Here is an 18,230-nt window from a genome sequence, read left to right on the forward strand (position 1 = left end):
CATCCGTGCACTTATTTCATCACATACACACAGGGGGCAGCCATTTTGTCAATGAATGTACCCATTCACATTAGATGTTTAGTGTTGGCTGGGATGCCTAGGGGTACCGGTGACCGCAGCCGCCACTCCAGGAAATTCACGGTTAGGGGAAGTCAGTGGGCTTTGTTGGATTTCAATGGCAGATTGACAAGCTTGGCTTTGGGACTTTCTGCTCAGCGCGCAGTTATTAGAGCGTAGTGTTTATTTATTTGCGAACTCTGCACTCCAACTGTGGGGAAACTACAAATTCCATCATGCTTCTGTCCCTGGGAGTCATGCCTGTGACTGTCAGAATCTTGCAATGCATCATGGGACTTGTAGTTCTACAACAGATGGAGTGCTACCCCTGTTCTATCAGGAAAATGACCATCTAGTATTGATGGTAAAATCCTCTTATTCATTCAACAGGAATCGGTAAAACCTCCTTTGCAAAGTCCATAAACAATTGATCACTTGCACTGTTTTGGCATTTACACTACCCACAGAATTGCTTTCTCGCCTGTGTATACTCTATGTGCACATCCTAAACTGTGCAAGTTGTTAACTTTATTGATTTCTCCAGTATGAAGGCAGATTTACAGAAATAGTGATACGAACAATTATACAGGAAGATAAACACAGAGAAGCCGATACATTTAGGGTTGTATTTACAAACAATTTACAGAGTCATTCATCCTGCAAAATTGCACGTACAGTAGGTTTGTTCTGTGCAAATGGAGGCAAAAACAAATGTTACTAGTATATTTTTTTTCCAGGTCGAATGTAATATATCAGAAAAATATTGCATTATGGCCACTAGATGGAGCTGAGGAGCATAGAATATGAATACGCGTTTCCTGTGCTCCTCAGCTCCGTCTAGTGGCCATAATGAAAGAAAATATATGAATAACATTTGTTTTTGCCTCCATTTGCACAGAACAAATCTACTGTACATGCAATTTTGCAGGTCAAATGGCTCTATGAATTCCTTATAAATACAACACTTCGTATCAGATTCTTTTGTAGAACTTGTAGAAATGGCTGTTGGGGCTACAGAAGCTTTGCATAAAGAAAGCGGTGGAAGAATTTCCACTTGTCAAGAATAAGGATGAAGACCATTTGAGAACATCCTGTCAATGGATCATGACAAACAAGGTACTTTGTTCATTCATGTCTGATGTGTCCGCACATAACCCGCCACATTCTATTAGTTTGTACAATAAGAATACACCTCGGATTTGTTGCTGCCTTAGGGAAGGGGCCCCATTTCTGATAGCAAATGAGCTTGGAGGTGTGTGACGGCAAAATAAGGGAAGGCCATATTCCTGGGACGCTAACATGTGGGTCATGTACACAGTGCATTCTGGGACATTTGTCCCTCTTGGCAGATAAACCTGAAATCTCCCACAACTTGGAGAACACAGAACCTCTCCGGGTTCCATGCACAGAGAGCGAATAATACACAAAGCCACCTTTTACATTAAAGCTGAACTCCAGACATCCAGCTGAATACACAGTGTAATACTGTGCACAACGTCTGTGAAGGTTCCTATTCCTCCAGGTCATGGTATGTCTGTGAAAAATAAATCAAGACAACTGGACTTGCTGTATTTGTTCTTGAAGACGTTTCACTGGTCATCCAACCAGCTTTCTCAATTCATTCTGAAGCCACATTCATTCTGAATTCAGAAAGCTGGTCGTACGACCAGCGAAACGTCTTCAAGAACAAATACAGCAAGTCCAGTTGTCTTGATTTATTATTTTACAGATATACTGTTACCGGTCTTCTGCCAAGAGACGTGTAATTCTGTCCAGCCACTTCTGTGATTCATACACCTTCTCACATGTAGTTGATCACCAACTCCTGACTGGCCACTACTGCCGCCCTTTCCTCTCTCCTATATGTGCTTGGAGTTCAGCTGTAAAGCCAGAAGAATTGGTTACTGTGGTTTCCAAAATAGGTTTGGAGACCATTACAGTTCTCTTAGATGTTCAATGTCTTATCTCAATAAATGCACTTCAAAGAAATAACTGTATTTCATTCCACCGATTGTCACTCCATGTTCTCCTGATATAACACATGGCGACGAATGTAGAGAGAATAGACACATTGCTTCAACCACAAATGAAAGAGTATCAGTCACACATGTATAGCTGGCACAGCCATTTTGTTGCCTGAACAAGTGTTAGAGTGCAATCCAGCCTATCAATATACTGCAATGTCACATTCCTCCCTCCAATGCCTCAGAGGCAGCCCTCAAACCTTAATGCACTTACTGTGTATACAGTTCCTTGCAAAAGTATTCACCCCCCTTGGCATGTTTCCTATTTTGTTGCATTATCACCTGGAATTAAAATTGATTTTTATTTGGATTACATGTAATGGACATACACAAAATGGTGAAGTGAAATCAAGAAAATAACTTGCTTTTAAAAATTATAAAAAAATGGAAAAGTGGTGCACGCATATGTATTCACCCCCTTTGCTATGAGGCCCCCTACATAAGATCTGGTACAGCCAATTACCTTCAGAAGTCACATCATTAGTTAAAGAAAGACTGCCTGTGTGCAAATGTCATGATCATATGATCTTGAATTTTTATATACACCTGTTCTGAAAGACCACAGAGTCTGCAACACCACTAAGCAAGCGGCACCATGAAGACCAAGGAGCTCTCCAAACAGGTCAGGGACAAATTTGTGGAGAAGTACAGATTAGGGTTGGTTGGGTTATAAAAATATCTGAAACTTTGAACATCCCACGGAGCACCATCAATTCCATTATTAAGAAATGGAAAGAATATGGCACCACAACAGACCTACCAAGAAAGAGCCACCCGCCAAAACTCATGGACCAGGTAAGGGGGGCATTAATCAGAGAGGCAACAAAGAGACCAAAGATAACCCAGAGGGAGCTGCAAAGCTCCACAGCAGAGATTGGATTATCTGTTCATGGGACCACTTTAGGCCGTACACTCCACAGAACTGGCCTTTGTGGAAGAGTGGCCAGAAAAAAAGCCATTGCTTACAGAAAAAAATAAGCAAACACTATGAAAAGCTATATCTGGTGAAAAACCCAAGACCTCTCATCACCAAGAGAACACCATCCCCACAGTGAAGCATGGTGGTGGCAGCATCAGCAGGGACTGGAAAACTGGTCAGAATTGAAGGAATGAAGGATGGAGCTAAATACAGGGAAATTCTTGAGGGAAATCTGCTAGCGATTTGAGACTGGGATGGAGGTTCACCTTCTAGCAGGACAATGACCCTAGCACACTGCTAAAGCAACACTAGAGTGGTTTAAGGGGAAATAATGTCTTGGAATGGCTTAGTCAAAGGTCAGATCTCAATCCAATTGAGCATCTGTGGCATGACTTAATGATTGCTGTACACCAGCGAAAGCCATCCAACTTGAAGGAGCTGGAGCAGTTTTGCCTTGAAGAATGGGCTAGATGTGCCAAGCTTATAGAGACGTCCCTCAAGAGACTTGCAGCTGTAATTGCTGCAAAAGGAGGCTCTGCAAAGTATTGATTTTTGGAGGTGAATAGTTATGCACACTCAAGTTTTCTGTTTTCTTTGTCTTATTTCTTGTTGTATTACAATAAGAAATATTTTGCATCTTCATAGTGGTAAGCATGTTGTGTAATTCAAATGATACAAACTTCCCGGAAAATCGGAAAATCAATTTTTATTCCAGGTGGTAATGCAACAAAATAGGAAAAATGCGAAAGGGGGGAGGGGAGGGGGGATACTTTTCCAAGCCTCTGTATTTAGTGTGCTACCACTATGGGAATTTTGCAGAGGGCAGATGGCAATGGAGACCCTGCAGCAGTTCTGCAATATATATGTATTTATTAGAGATGGTCACTAATGGTGATTCCTGCTAGTCTACAGGCCCCTTACTGCTGACACAAATCCATGGCGCTCATGGACAATTTATACTATATACGTTTTTCATTTTGGAGGGGTTCCTCAAACTACAAGGCAAAAATGAAAAACAATGATTTTTGATATTTTTTTCTCCAAGTGTAAATAACATTATGTGCAGTTGTTTAAAGGGATCCAAGACAGCACAGAACGTCCTCCAAAAGCACAATCTTGCCCACCACTTATATGCCCCATCAAGCAAGTAAGCACATACTTTTCTCCATCAATGGAATGGGGTGTTGAGTGGTACATAGCTGATGGATTATAGAGGACACTACCACTAAAAAGGGCAAATAAAACATTCAACCTGGAAGGCAAATGAGATTATTGGTTGGAGACTCCCCATGTGCCTCCTGTTCACATTGTAGCTGGAATGTAGTTTTCCAGAACAGATTTATAACATTACAATATTATCTGACAGTTACTATCCCATCTTATATTTGAGATGCTACTTGTTTTTCAGACAGTACAAATGGTGTAAGAGTTTTTGAATAGCCTATTGTGGTACAAAAGAAATACATATAATAAAGTTGTTGCCTGTAAACAAGGACAGGCCGTCATGCACGATTGTGCAAATGTGCAACACTCACAAAGCACCTTGAATGTTGTCATTGGGCAGTTGTTCATGTCTGGCAGTACCATACTGCATAATGACATGCTAACTGCAAGTACAGCAAGTGGTCTCACTTTGCCAGGAAGCACCCACGTGAATAATGTCATTATGTGCCCGTGTCTCACCTTTAGCACAAACCATCACAGATTAGCGTTTCCTCCAGTCTCCTTGATTTGCCTGAGAATGAATGTATGCTCGATCCATATGAAGTCATTCTATGCGTGACAAACAGCCATGAGGAAACCTTTTTAAGCAGAAGAACAAGCACAGCATTATACAGGATATTTAACTCTTGTTCTTTGGTTTTGGTTCTAGCCATGTTGGTTCTCCTGACATGAAGAGCACCAGTGTGTTCAAGTCTTGTGTGATGGTGGCAGCACTGCTCTTTCTGCAATGCCCCAGTCAGTGCTATGGGGCTACTAGCTCTGTGGCTGCAGCTTTTTGGCATAAAAGTCCCTGCAGGTCTGGCAGCATCGCTGGTACCACCTCATATCCTGGCAGAGGTTCTTCTCCCGGATAACTCGGCAGTACACCAACCACTGGTCACCAGTGCATTTGTACGTCAGTGCAGCTGTAAGACAAAAAGCTTGGTTAAGGTTGTATAAAGACAACGGGACTTGACAATGCTAAAGTCTAAAACTGCAAATATCCAACTGGTTGTCATTGCATTCTCTATGACAGGTTTTATAAAAGCCAAATTATAATGTACATCACAGGGGTGCATTAGGGTGGAGAACACTGCATCAGAGACATGTTTTTAACAAGTTGAATCATTCTTCATGCTTTGAGCTGGACTTCACTAGCTGTGCTAATGGGGAATACCTGTCAGCGAATTAACCCTTTCGCTGCCAAGCCCTCCGGAACATTTTTCAAATCAGCTGGCCAAGCCATTTTTGAATTTTCTGCAATTTTTTCCTATTGATTTGATTTTCAACTGCTGCGTTGCTAGCGTTTGTAAAAGACCCCCCAAACCATATATTTTCTGAAAGCGCAGGCCCGGTAGAATAAAACGTCCTTGGCAGCGAAAGGGTTAAAACTGCATTGCATAATAATTAAAACATATATTTTGTATTTTTTTCAGCTTTAAGTTTTCTATCATTTCACTTCTCTTCTCTTCCTTCTCCTTAGACACTTCCTCTGTAGTCATTTTACACGTATTTATTGGATTGCTTCTAGTGACATAATCAAGTTAAAATAATAAAGCAATTCTAAAAGATTACTGTTACTAACCAAGTCTCGGAGATGTGATGGTGTTGGCATTCACTTTTTCATTGCAAGTTTCTTGATGACATTGCTTGTAGGCCGCTGGTTTGGACAGAAAGGAGCATTCGCTTCCATGGCGACCAGTCACTTTATGCATACACTGTACTACACGAGATTGCAGGCCTTTACCACAGGTGGAGGAGCACTGCAGGCACACAATTATGACAAGAAGTCTGATTATGTCATCATGGCAAGTCCAGGAAAATTCTAACATTTTGCTTCTACGTTTGAACAGGGAAATTCCAAACAACAAAATAAGCCTCTAGTATGAATTACAGACTCAATGATGTAAACAGCCACTACAAAAACAAAAAGTCCTTTTGTATGCAATATATTTGTGTACAGCCTTATAGTCTTTAAAAAGGTAGTGTGGTGGACATACTGTATCTTTGTTTATGCATATGGTTTTGATGTTTTTTTTAAAATAAAAAACACCTTAAAAGGAACCTTTCAGGGTAGAAATATGGGAGAAGCCAATTCTGAGGCAGAGGGCCAGGGGTCACTGAAATCTCACAGTTGCAGGCCCAACAAGTACCTGGCCTTGCACATGGTCCTCCATCTACTGAATGTGCTGTGCATGAGGCCAGGTAGTTGAAAAGCCATTAAATGTCTCACTTTAGGCTCCGACATAATACCTTTTTATCCCAAGTACTATAAAAAGAAGAAGGGGCCATCCGCTGTGTTTGAAGGAAAGGGAGAGGGAAGTACAGGCTGCTTATGGTGCTCAGGTTCACGTTAACAGGCTTTGTGTACCCTAACAGATACCTCCTGTGAACACCCCAACATGTGTCACGTTTTACCTGCTAAGCTGATTAGTTTACATGTGTTTGTATGCCATATCCTACTTCTCCAGCAGTGCAAAGACTGGATCTCAAAAGTGACATCTCTAGCGTAGCCCATTAATAAACACCCAGAAGAAGAGGCCCTGTGCCTGAAAAGCTGATGCAGGTATGCGAGTGCCTTCACTAGATACCGGTCAGCAACTTCTAGTATTCTCTTTATACATCCATACTTTAGAGGAGCAGCTATATTAATTTAGGCAGATATACACGAGTGGCCAGATTATTATGGCCACCCCATCAGTACTTCGTTGGGCCACGAGATGACTTTGTTGGGCCGCCTCGTGACTCCACGAGATGTTGAAAGGTGATGCGAGGAATCTGACACTGCACTGTTGTCCTTCTGTTGTCTTGTACCAGTCTTGCCACTCTCCGTTCTGCCCTAACATTGACTAGTTGCTGACGGCCATAATTCGCACGTTCAGACCCAGATTTTCGGCTGACAGTCCAGTCTTTAAACACCTTAACAACAGCTGCTCTTGAACATTTAACGCATTCTGCTGTTTTGATGATACTCGCTCCATGGCTCCGAGCGCCAACAATCATCCCACGTTCAAACGCTGTTAAATCGCGTTGTTTACCCATATCTTCAGAAAAAAATCACTTCTACTGTTGTGGTAAACAACCTGCTTCCCTATTTATAATGGTCTGGCCCTCTAGCAACTTCAGCGCGAAATTATAGCTAATTTGCCTACAAACGTCAGGTGGTCATAATAATCTGGCCACTCAGTGTACATAATCCAAATTCTGTGCTCCTGTCCATTCTCCTAAATCCTGTCCCAAAAGACAAAAAGCTGCTGTGTTTCCAAATCAATGAGTGCGATAAAGTGTGTGAGTGTGTAAACTGAATAGTGTGTTTCAATTTACACACACAGTTTGCACTCTAGAATGCAGGCAAGGCAAATCAGCTGTGAACAAGCAGGCAAAGTGATGCACCATAGGAAGTCAGATGGCTTTCACATTGTTTTATAGTTTATAAATGGACCTTACTGAGAAAACAAAGAACAAAACAAAGCGTAATGCTTATTACATAAAAAAATGTAATATGTAGAGATTACTTTTCAATCAATTATGTCTGGTTTTCTGTCCTTTAAAGCCAGAGTTGGAAAATCTTCAAAAAAAACTTTAATATGTCTTGGTTTACAAAAACTCAACAAAATCAAATCCTTATTTAGACAACTTTACAAAAAGGCGGCTTTCGGAAAAAGGTTTCTGAGTCATATTGTCGGGGTGTTTCTTTGGTAATGTCTCATCACTTCAGCTAAAATTGCACAATGTTTTAATACAGGAGGAACTGAAGATCTTGGGAGCCTCCACCCTCCAGGCAAAGTCCCTACTGTCACCAGACAGTGTTGGGCAGTATTGATTATCAACTGTATTTTCTTCACCCTACAGAGGTTTTACATTATTCAGGGAGCAGCTTGAAATGTGCAAAGCCAATAAGGGAGTTAAAACAGCTGTAGACTGTATTAGGCATGACATTGCCTTGCCTTGGAAATTCATCGAAAAGCAATGGATTTTTGGGGGGCAGGCAATGCAACACCAAAAAAGCCTTCATCCTCCAGATGCCATGGAATGCAATTGATGTTTTCCTACCAGACAGACCTTCCTGTAACATATTGCCGTGTAGCGCTGACTAAACTCTGTGCTTCAGTAATGTGACTCTTTAACTGGTTTTAAATCCCAATTGACAGCAACATATAGTGTATAAAAACACACAAAATACTGCACTAGAAATGCACCTGTTATTTCAGAAAGTAAAAGCAACCTATTTGTATTGATGAGGAAACTAACACCACACAAAGGAATACTCGGGTTGTATCACCTAAGTTACTGTTATTAGTCTTTATTTAAAGGATATTCTTACACTGGGCCCCAAGGTCACACAATTGTTCCACTAAGTTCTGGAAATGCAGAGCCAGATGTCAGGGATTTCATTTACTACCATCAATGCCTTTTTAGCAATAGAAAGTTATAAAGTAGAATAATCATATGATACATTTTTAAGTTATAATGTGTACAAGAATTGTGTTGTTGTTGTTATTGCTTACTTTGGACCAGTCCCCTGTCTTCCATTCAAAGCAGCCTGTATAATTCTCACAGTCCTCCTCTTCTCTTGGCCTAGTGGCTGAGTCACATTTGCCCCTAGTATTGGTACATGATATCCTCCGCTTCTTGGTGCCTCGCCCGCAGTCTGAAGAGCACTACAAAACACACCAGGGACATTAATACAAGTTTGTGTAATTCTATTCCTGTAAAACCGCTATTATTTCTTAATAAACATTGTTCAAATAAGGAGAAAAAAAATCACTGCCTCCAGGCTTCCTCTTGTTCCTTATGAATGTCCCTGTCCACAAAGACTCTCAATGTGCTGAATCTATGGCTCTATGGAGATACTGTCTGCATCATTACAGATTGTCATAGCATGTTTCCCGATATTTTATATTACACATCAAGACTTCCATGCTTTACTTCTCCAATCCTCCTGAAAATGATTTTATTATTCTAACCATTTCATATGGATACAAAACTAGAATATCCTTAATGAATTTGCTCTTTCTGCCCTCCAGGCTCGAGACCCTAAAAAGAAGAAGATGCATAGAAGTCTTCTACCGAGGAAAGCCTTAGTACATTAACAGAAAAAAAATCAGAAATTTTGAATCAATTTGGTGGCTTTGGGCAACACATGCAGTTTTATTTATAGGCGCTAAATTAGATATATGACAAGACTGATTAATCCTTCTATTACAAAGCTATGGTGAAAATACACAGTACGGCTCAGTGCTTTTACAGCACAAAGCTAGTTCCCAATAACAATACCGTATAGTTGTCAGACGTACACTGGAACAAAGTATAAGGCTGATTCCAGATGGGCAGCTCTGTTACCAGCGATCCTGCTGCTGGTGACTTGTCGAAATAGCCAGCGGCAGGGAAGCTAAGAGGCCGCCTGTTTGTCCCTATGAAATTGCTTCCTCTATGGCTGAGGCAACAAGATGTCACTCTCATTGCTAGCGATTGCGGTTCAGGAGCGTTCAGGACAATGACAGAGCAAAATCAATCTGTAGCTGGCTACAGAGGGAGTCATTCCAAATAGACAGGCAGGCAGCACCTTTAGCGATCCTGTCTCTGGTGATTTGGGTCTAGCGGTAGAATCACTTAAATTTATTAAGAAACTAAGCACTGTTTTATGTGAAACATGGAAGTTATCTAAATATTATATTAGCATAGGGAATTCCTATGCTCCTCAGCTCTGTCTAGTGCCCATAATGAGCTGAGACTCACATTTGCATAGCTGTTGGAGTGCAAATGATTTATAAATCGCCCCACTTTCTGTTCCTTTAAAAAAGGCAGTTATACTACAAATTGTGAATATAAAAAAATGTCTGCGCTATGGAAGCTGTCTCAAAGTGATAAATATAAAAGATGAAAAGCTACCGTGCTAATAATATAAATAGACTAGATCAAAACAGATGCACTGCGCTAATCAATAATCATAATACGTGAATAATAAAGTGCTAATTATCAAATAGATCACATATAACCAATCTAATTAATAAATACTCATAAATAGTAAAACATGTCTCTCATTGTAATATCTCCAGTAGAGATTATGTGCACAATGGTAATTAAAAGTCCACCATAAATTGATGCAAAAAAAAGTTCCTATTGCAAGCGGAGGAGCAGACGTTCACTTTGATTGTGATCCGGGATTGTTATGCCTCTTTGAATATGTAAGTTTAAGTCTGGTGAGTGTGGTGTTTTTCACAGTCACCGGGAGTTTGCACACTACAGCTATAAGGAGGACTTATCACTGATGGTTTTTTATATCTTGGCACTTTGTCACTTTTTTTTTGGCATCAATTTATGGTGGACTTTTAATTACCAATTTGCACCTAATCTCTACTGTAGATAATACAATGAGAGACACGTTTTATTATTTCTGAGTATTTATTAATGATGTTGGTTATAGGTCATCTATTTGATATTTAGCACTATATTATTCACGTATTATTAGTAATCACAAGAAAAAGAAAATGGGGCTTTTAAGGTACCAAATGACAATTCCAAGGCAATGAAGGTAAAAAAGTAATATTTATACATGATTCAAGAAGTGCCCGTCACTGAGGCACTGATCCTCGCTCCTGTTTTCTCCCCCCTTGGATTTTGGGATCCTGCCTGAACTGGTCCTGCTGAGTGCACACGTACCAACCTGCTTAATTGGTAGGTGGTGCTCCTACTTAGTCATCTATTCTTTACACAATTATGGTTTTGTACATTATGTTTATTGATTTATTTGATCATGCAGATATCTTCCAATTCCAGAGGAAGTGCTTTTTAGCGTTAAACTTTGAAATGATGTGACTCCTCCTCTCTGAACAATTTATAACCAATCATGTGTTTGAATTATGTTATAACATTATATCTTCACTCTATCATGTATCTTTGATGTGGTCATCAAGGGGAGTAATTATATAACTCCTCCTCTTGAGCAACTTTAAACGAATCATACGTATTACTTTTTGAATCATGTTATAACATTATACATATTTTATTATGTATCTTTGATCTGTTCATCAAGTGGAGGGAGTCTGTCAGGCGATATCTGATCAGTATTCCATAAATAAATGTTATCTTAACTGAATATATTTTAATCAGTATTTAATAAATATTACTTTTTTACCTTCATTGCCTTGGAATTGTCATTTGGTACCTTAAAAGCCCCATTTTCGTTTTCTTGTGATTACTACTATTACCAGGGGTGTGGTACCGCATGCTCAGGTCCTGGCCATAAATCTAATTGCTCAATATTCACGTATTATGATTATTGATTAGCGCAGTGCATCTGTTTGATCTATACTACAAATTGCATTCTTGATTACAAAAAATATGCAAGGTATAGCCAAATGCATTATTGTCTTAAAATTCCCATGAGCATGAAATATAAGGATCAGACCACGATTTTTAGGTCGGTAAACCACACCATAGTTGATTATATTTTGGGGAACTAGTACTCAATTGTGTTGAATTGTTTCATTCCGGGGTAGGGGTGTCTGGATGTGCTCATTTCTCTCTTCATATGTCATATGTACAGAAACCAAAATGGAACGATTGCTTGGTGGTGAAAACATGCAACTGCCATTTGATCTATACAGCGATTTTGATTCACACTTACTGCTGACCATTCTGAAGCTTCCCATATAGATAAACAGTCTTGACCTTCACAGCTCTGTTTAGTTGCTGGCTTGTGGCTGGTGCAATAAATATCCCGTGTATTGACATAAGTTCCATTCTGCAGCTGGTACACACAGGTAACTTCTCGCTGCTGGAATCCTTTTTCACAGGTGGCTGAACAATGACCCCATGACCCCGTCATCCATCTGGAGGAAAAAAGTAAAACATTTTATCAGATTACAGTAACATACGGCATATATAATGACGTGTAAGAGACTAAATCATTGTTAAATAAATTTATCATTACAGATGAGCCTGGGCTTGGTGCCAAACCAGTTTGCCTGAGTTTGTCTAAAGCCACTCAAAGTTGTGACCGCCACCCCTCCTTCCCTCCCTCCTGGCCCAATTAACTGAAGCAGATACGAGGTATAGCTGTGGGGCGTGGAATGCACCTCTCCGCAACTGACTTGGCCCGGGAGGAGGGGGTGGCAGTCACAGTTTTGAGCGGGCCTGGGCAAACTCAAGTGAACTGGGCTCGCACCAAGCCCAGGCTCAACACTATTTAACATAGGGATACATTATAAATGGGAACAGCAAAAAAAAAACAGCTGAAGACACAGTTTAAACGCATGTGATTTGTTTTACCTGAAAAGAGGCTTGTAGTTTTGTCCAGCCACTGTTGTGATTTAGCCATCCTTTACATGAGAATACTCCTTCACATTAGTGTCCCTCCTTCACATCAGCAATACCCCTATATATCAGAGGCCTCCCTTTCACACTAGAGTCCACCCTCCTTATCAGAGTCTCCTCTTCTGACCAGAGTCCTCCTTTCACACTAGAGTCCCCCCTTCATATCAGAGTCCTTCTTTATCATTAGAGTTCCCCCTCCATGTCAGAGACCTCCCTTTCATACTAGAGTCCCCCTTCATATCAGAGTACTTCTATCTCATTAGAGTCCCCCCTTTATATCAGAATCTCCTCTTCTTATCAGAGTCCTCATTTCTCATTAGAGTCCCCCCTTTATATCAGAGACCTCCCTTTCATATTAGAGTCCCCCCTTCATATTAGAGTCCCCCTACTCACATTAGAGCTCCTCCCCCTTCATACCAGAGTCTCCCTTCTCACATTAGGGTTCCCCTTCATATGACAGTCCCTCCTTCACCTTAGAGTCCCCCCTTCATATCAGAGTCCTCCTTTCATATTAGAGTCCCTCCTTCATATCAGGGTCCTCCTTTCACATTAGAGCCCCTCCCCCTTCATATCAAAGTCTCTCTTTCCCATTAGTGTCCATCTTTCACATCAGAACCTTCTTTGGCATCAAGAGTCCCCCTTAACATCCTCAGTCCCCCCTCACAAGAAAATCCCCCCTCTTCACCATAGCGTAGCTGTGACAGGGAGGGTGGGAGATGGAGCAGGTCTCGACATAGGCAGACTTCCATCCTCGTCTGAAATCTGGGGATGGTCCTGGATGCTGCCTGCCCTGGATTAGGATCATGTTTACATGGTGCTGGCCATCAGCCTGTGTGACCCATGGAAACGCATGATGCTGTGCGAAAATGTGATGCCTCTCCTGTTGAAGCCAGGTGCCACCCTGGTTGAGAAAAGCTCACACACACACATGACTATAGCAATCAAAATGTGCATCTTGATTGTCTGGGGCTTGTTATGGAACACTAATTCACAATAATATAATCAGGTTAGCAGGCCGAAATTAAAGCAAGTGATAAGACCTCACAATACACACAACAGAACATCGCAGCTCTTGCAGAACTTTCCTTCCAGCCCTTCTTTCCATACAGTGTCACAGGATCTATCCACCCGCCATGGGAGACCTGTGAATCTTTCCAGATGTGCCATAGTTCTTGTAGTGCCAGACACAACACACTGCTGTCCTTTGGAATTCTGGAGGAAACTATCAGAGCCAGGCACAGAACGGTTTAAAGTTTGCATGCATTTACAGATCAGAGTTTCTCTAGTAGGTGCAGTTTTGCTTTCAGTACCAGTGCTAGTTACGGTTCTATGGCTGCATTGAAGCCTTGCCACCTACTCCATGCCAGCCCTGAGCTCTGCAAAGACATATAAGGTTTTAGGGAGTATTGAGCTTACAACAGAACAAAACATTTTACAAGCTCAGCATGTCCTCCATGGAATTCAGGAGAAAGGGAGGGACTCCAAATGTGTGTATGTTTGAAGCTAAACGTCAGGCAAACAGCGAAATACATAAATGAAATACACATATGAGAGCTGTTTTACCTGCCAAAGATTCTTTCTGTCCATTCAGTCCTCAGATTTAGACAGTTCTTCCACGCAATACAGGCAAGTCAATGACAGCGCTTTCTCTGTTACGGCTGTACACAAAAAAAAAGGGAAGGTCCTTTCCCTTCCTCCCGCCTGCTGACTGGATACTGAAAGAGCAGCAGAAGACTATTGAAGCCATCCCTCTACTCTTCCCCTCTATGAACATGTTCCTTGTCAGCACATTAGAATACAGTGCTCCTAATTGGCTCCCAGTCATGCCCCTCCCTCTTTCGGTTTGAGTGCTGCTGTATAGGGGATCGAATGAGACTGATACCAAAGTCAAGTTTAGGTACTTATAGCTGCATGTTAAAAAAATGCATTTAATCATTTATGAATGACTACACAGATGCATACATTTGTGTGTTTCTGTATCTGCCTGCAGTTCAACTTTAAGCGATGACTGTACTTATACATAAGCAAGTCTAGACAGCCTGATGCTGCCCTTTCCCATCCTAGACACCTCCTTTAACTTACACTGGCAACATCCTCCATCAGCCGTGGCCTATAGAGAGATGCAGTGTCCATTAGGTCCTATGGAGAACGTGCTGGACATGCACTGCAGCTTGTTGGTTCTAAGCTCGCTCCCGTGATGGACTACAATCTCAATACATATTAGTAAACTATACATGAGACTCTAGTCCAGCGGTTCTCAACCTTTCTAGTGCCGCGACCTTTTGATAAAATTGCCCAAGTTGTGGCGACCCCTAACAGTAAAATTATTTTCGTTGCTCCTTCATCGCTGTAATTTTGCTACCGTTAGATAGCGGCTCCCGGCCCCCCGGGAGAGAAACACTTTCTCCCAGAAAGGTTTACTCTGCTCCATCAAGCAGAGTAAACCTTTCCCTGCTCTGGTTTTTTTTTTCTGACATCGGAGCCACCGGCCGCCGTCAGTCAGGAAAAAAAAAAACCCAGCAAAGGAATGCATAGCTAGATTCCTATTGGCTATTTCGATTTGCAATATCCAATAGCAAGCTGGCTATTGCACCCGCACTCTGCTGCTGTCAATCACTAGAAGAGGACCTGATTGAGAACTTCAGGTCCCCCACTGCTGATTTACAGCAGCAGTGGGCGGGTGCAATAGCTAGTTTGCTATTGGCTATTGCAAAGTGAAATAGCCAATAGGAATCTAGCTATGCATTCCCATGCTGGTTTTTTTTTTCTGACTGCCGGCGGCTCCGATGTCAGAAAAAAGAAACAGAGCAGGCAAAGGTTTACTCTGCTCGATCAAGCAGAGTAAACCTTTCCGGGAGAAAGTGTTTCTCCTCCGGGCGGCCGGGAGCAGGTATCTAATAGCAGGAGACTCCCGGAGCGTCCGGGAGAGTCGGTATGTCTTTAGGCGACCCCTGGCAAATCGTCATTCGACCCCTGACGGGGTCGCGACCCACAGGTTGAGAACAGCTGCTCTAGTCCATCATGGCAGCGAGCTTGGAGTGGTGGCTACTTCACATCACACACAGGGACCATGGGGAATGCAAGTAGCCACCTTCTAGAAGGAAGGACAGTGTTAGCACCAATTCAGAGATGATTTGAGGATCTACACAAATGAGATACATTTTTGTTAATAGTTCAGGTACATTTTAAAGTTTTAACTCCTGAGTTTAGGCTCACTTTAATTTTAGTGGTAAGATGTACCCAACATTACACACAATACGTAAGGCTGTTCAAGCTTTGCATTTCATTTCTGAAGGTCCCTGGCAGGAGGAAGGATTCACTAAAGTAGCTGATATATAATATTACTGCAGATGTCAAGCAGATGTTGTGCAGTCTGAGCAGGAATTGTACAGGATCAATGTTGTACCACAGTGACAACTTTACATCCTCTCATATTTCACGCACGTTAAACCTCTCAGGCAGAAAATCTTTTAGCTCAACATAAAATGGGCCACTAGGCTGACCACAGTCTTCTTCAGAAGAATGGCTTGAGCTAGCCGAGTACAAGCTCAATACAGGAACATATTTTAGTGAAGAGACAACTTGCCCACATCTTGCCAAGACAGAGGCCAACCATTACACCACGGTAACAGAACCTGGACAGCAGATGTCCTGAAACTTTTGAAATCTATTCCTCATGGGTTGCCTGGTAAACTAAACTAAAGGCCCCTTTCTGGAGAGGAAAGTAAAGCAGTTGCTTGATTACGTAAATTGGTAAATGTTTACAAATAAAAAAACCTTAATTATGACATTGGCTAATGATAGTCTGGGCATATAACTAAAGCTGTCAATATTCAATATTAAAACCTGATATGGGCCTGCTAATATCTCAGGCTTTGAAAAAGAACTCCACTAAGCACTGCTACTCGTTAAAATGATGACATAACTTCATCCTCTTACCTTTGTCAAATCTACTAGCTTTTTCTGTATGGAAAAAAACAATTTTTATATGCTTGTCATTCAAATTTTCTGTCCAATCCCCATTCCCGTGTCATAGCTTATGAGGAACCAAGGAAAAACATAGCTACCATGATGCTACTGGAGCCTCAATCTGCTGTATCTATGCTATTCTGTCAGGATTATGTGTAGGGATAGCATGCATGTCTGTGAAGGTTCTCATTTATCCAGGTCATTGTATAGCTATTGATAGTTAGACACATTCAGCTGGACTTGTTCTGTGATACTGAAGACGTTTCGTAGTTGATTTAAGCCACTTCTTTAATTCATCAAAACTGAAGCGGCTTAGATAAACTACAAACTGTCTTTAACATTACAGAACAAGTCCAGCCATATGTGACTACTATTAGCTATAACAAGTGAAGTGTTCTTGAGTAATCAACATCTACCTTGACAGATTTTATGAACAAGTAGAGGTGAGGCACTGGATTTAGATATTAAGAAGGTGGTCAGGATGTTATAAAACACAATGGCTCTGGTGAGACCACTCTCAACAAAAACGGGTTGTCAGACAAGGGAACCAGAAGTGAGTATACATGTATTAAAAAGTCTGAGTGTGCCAAACAAGAGAGTCCAAAACCTTTTAATAACAAATGAGATTCACAAACGACAACACAGAACAGCGACACGTTTCAAGGGCTCAAAGAGCTCCCCCCTTCTTTAAGGCTTAAACAAATGGGTAGTAATATGGTATCAAAGCAGGTACAAAGGGCTGTGGCAATTTGAAAAAAACTACTTGTCCAAGGACTAAAGCCGGGGCCCAATCTACTTGTCCTTCATGACAATCTACTTGTCTGATGCAAAAAAATTATGTTAATCAAAAAAATATTTTAACCGCGCTAAGAAGGGCTTCTCATCTGACCGCGCTGACCAATGAGCGCTCGCAATTTGCAAGTGAAATTCAAAATCCATAGCGCTGGGCTGCATTATGAGCTACGGATACTACACCTGTACCGGCAGAGGGGACGGACCATTCGCCGGAAGGTAAGCATAGAGCAGGGAGAAGGGGCCAGATTTGAGCAGGTAATTCCATTTTCCCAAATTACTTGGGAAAGTGAACTTACCCTTTAATGCACAGAAAGCTGACATAGTGAAATGCTCTAGGTGTGCGTTTATTTGCATGCAAATGGCAGGGGTGGCGAGGTTAGTTTTAATTTAACATTTTAAAAAAAAATCACTGTAAAGCCACCTAGATCACTTGTACAAAATGAGCGGCAGCTTCCCTGCTCTACATTTAGCCCTGCTTGCCTGCAGCAGGGCTAAATGTAGAGGAAAAAAAACACCTGCCTGGTGTCCAGAACTGCCTGTCCCAGGCGTCGGGCGATAGGAATCGCACACCCCTGCATGTGCATTAAATTGTTGCAAAGATGCACCAGATTTGAGATACATTCTCCATAAGTGCCTCCTTAGGCATTGTGGAGGGCAGCACTAAGGCCCATGTTCCCACACTCCATCCTCAGTGTATGTTCAGCCCCACTGTCATTGGTTGCTAGGACAGCAGTCGCCTGTATTCTAGCAACCAAAGACACTATGCAGCGTCCTAGCCACCAGTGTGTGTGTGTGTGTGTGTGTGTTTGTTTGTGTAAACATGACATTGGCTTTATTTTCCTCCAGTTGGTGGTATTTTGTTTTATAAATTTGATGCAGACATGGCAACAGAATGTAAAAGTGTCACAAATAAGAACTAATGAAATTAGTTGCAGACGCCATAA

At 41.5% G+C, this 18,230-nt stretch overlaps 1 protein-coding gene across 1 annotated transcript in view; it reads right to left on the reverse strand.

Annotated features, from left to right (window-relative positions):
• Positions 1-4,977: 4,977 nt before the first annotated feature.
• The window catches only part of ADAMTS17 (ADAM metallopeptidase with thrombospondin type 1 motif 17), a 198,674-nt gene continuing 185,421 nt past the window's right edge, over positions 4,978-18,230 (reverse strand). Inside the window, exons 21-24 of the mRNA XM_018560245.1 lie at positions 11,834-12,038; positions 8,712-8,864; positions 5,789-5,966; positions 4,978-5,129 (exon numbers count right to left, since the gene is read on the reverse strand). Of these exons, the coding sequence (XP_018415747.1) occupies positions 4,978-5,129; positions 5,789-5,966; positions 8,712-8,864; positions 11,834-12,038 (688 nt within the window). The remainder of the gene's footprint in view (positions 5,130-5,788; positions 5,967-8,711; positions 8,865-11,833; positions 12,039-18,230) is intronic.

The sequence above is a fragment of the Nanorana parkeri genome, unplaced genomic scaffold (assembly GCF_000935625.1).
Source record: "Nanorana parkeri isolate BGI_ZX_2015 unplaced genomic scaffold, ASM93562v1 scaffold443, whole genome shotgun sequence".
Taxonomy (NCBI): Eukaryota; Metazoa; Chordata; class Amphibia; order Anura; family Dicroglossidae; genus Nanorana; species Nanorana parkeri.